The sequence below is a fragment of the Acanthisitta chloris genome, unplaced genomic scaffold (genome assembly GCF_000695815.1).
Source record: "Acanthisitta chloris isolate BGI_N310 unplaced genomic scaffold, ASM69581v1 scaffold18517, whole genome shotgun sequence".
Lineage (NCBI taxonomy): Eukaryota > Metazoa > Chordata > Aves > Passeriformes > Acanthisittidae > Acanthisitta > Acanthisitta chloris.
In genome coordinates this window covers 16,595-17,997 of record NW_008682232.1, presented here as the reverse complement: position 1 = coordinate 17,997, position 1,403 = coordinate 16,595, and the positions used below count along the sequence as shown (strand labels likewise).

General features: G+C 45.7%; 1 protein-coding gene across 1 annotated transcript in view; it reads left to right on the top strand.

The window, feature by feature from the left end:
• Positions 1 to 557, top strand: part of EEPD1 (endonuclease/exonuclease/phosphatase family domain containing 1) — a gene marked incomplete at both ends in the record, with an annotated part of 9,712 nt that extends 9,155 nt beyond the window's left edge. Inside the window, one exon of the mRNA XM_009078452.1 lies at positions 459 to 557. Coding sequence (XP_009076700.1) covers positions 459 to 557 — 99 coding nt within the window. The remainder of the gene's footprint in view (positions 1 to 458) is intronic.
• Between the last annotated feature and the right edge of the window lie 846 nt (positions 558 to 1,403).

The window sequence follows — 1,403 nt, the reverse complement described above, 5'->3', positions numbered from 1 at the left end:
AGGAATGCCCCTCTGCTCTTTGTGGGGAACATCCCATAGGGCAAGGCTATTCCTGGGAGCAGTTCATGCCATAGGATTATGGATAAAGATGAAGAGGAGGAACTTTTCCTTTTCCTTTTGCGTGGTTATTTTTTACTCTGTTTTCATAGGCATTTCAGGTAATGTGCTCGAGCTCCTGTGCAAATTTAGCTACAACAGCTGTCCAAGTCGTTCACAGCTGAACGGGTTTTTAATGGGTTACTGAACAGCTAATTGATCAACTCTGATTTTGCGTGGCAGTGGCAGCTTTCCTGCCCTAAATCCCTTCCCTTGTGCTCACCGCACACTGTCTGTCCTGCAGAACTGCTGTGCCCTTTGCTACCCGAGGCTGGGGGAAGCGTAAACCTCTCTCAGCTGCAGTGTAAAGAGGCTGTAGCTTTTGCCTTCAGGCTTATCCTTTGATTCCTTTATATTTATAGCTCTGTTGTTCCCCTCTACTTCTGTGTCGGTCCGTCGGTCACAGTCCTGCAGAGGCGCAGGCGCTTGGCCGCCAAGGGCTTGCTCCAGGCCTGCTTGAGGTAACTGCCGGTCAGTGCTCTCCCTCCCTTGTCCAGGCTCAGCTGGTGTAAAGGTCAGCCACCTTTCTGCCAAACTGGAAGCAGTGTCCTATTGGATACACAGTGGATATTAACTTAGAAATCTTATATTTGGTTTCTCTACTTATTCTGTTTCAGCAAATAAGACCAAGCGTGGTTCCGTTTCAATGACACAGAATTGCAGGGTGTTGTGGCAAAACTGGGTCTTAATTTGGTATTGAAAAATGAGCTGCAAAATAGGCAAGTTTTGCTTTTATACGTGCAAGGCCAGTTCTCCAGGTTTGCTGTCAAACCTGCTGCCCATAGCATGTAAAATTAATACTTTACTCCTCTTTTTTTTCCTCTTCCTAAGTAGACAAAAACAAGGAAAAGTGTGAACCCTTGTCAGGGAGGATAGTCTTGTCTGGGAACAACCCATATTACTTGTTTTAAAACAGTCTGCATTTTTAACAAGGCAGGAATTTTCCAGTTGTAATACCATCTTAAGCTGACATAGGCAAATGTGGCTTTACCACTGGAGGCAGTGATGGGGTCCCTTTCCCTAAGGGCCACCTTAGGGAAATATTTGAGTTGTTTCCCTTTTGTGACGTGTGGGTCTGATAGTGGTAATGCACATACCAGCACCACAACACACGGGAGAGGTAGTACACTGTATCTGCAAGAGATTCTGCCCCCAGATATAAAACAGTAGAGCCACTGCTGAAGCGCTAAAATAAACATTATTGTCAGGAAAATTCCACAGTGGTACCTGACTAACCTTTGCAGCCTTTATTCTGACTAGCCCAAATTTTCCTATGATTTCGGCAGCAACGGCAGTGCAGGTTTTGG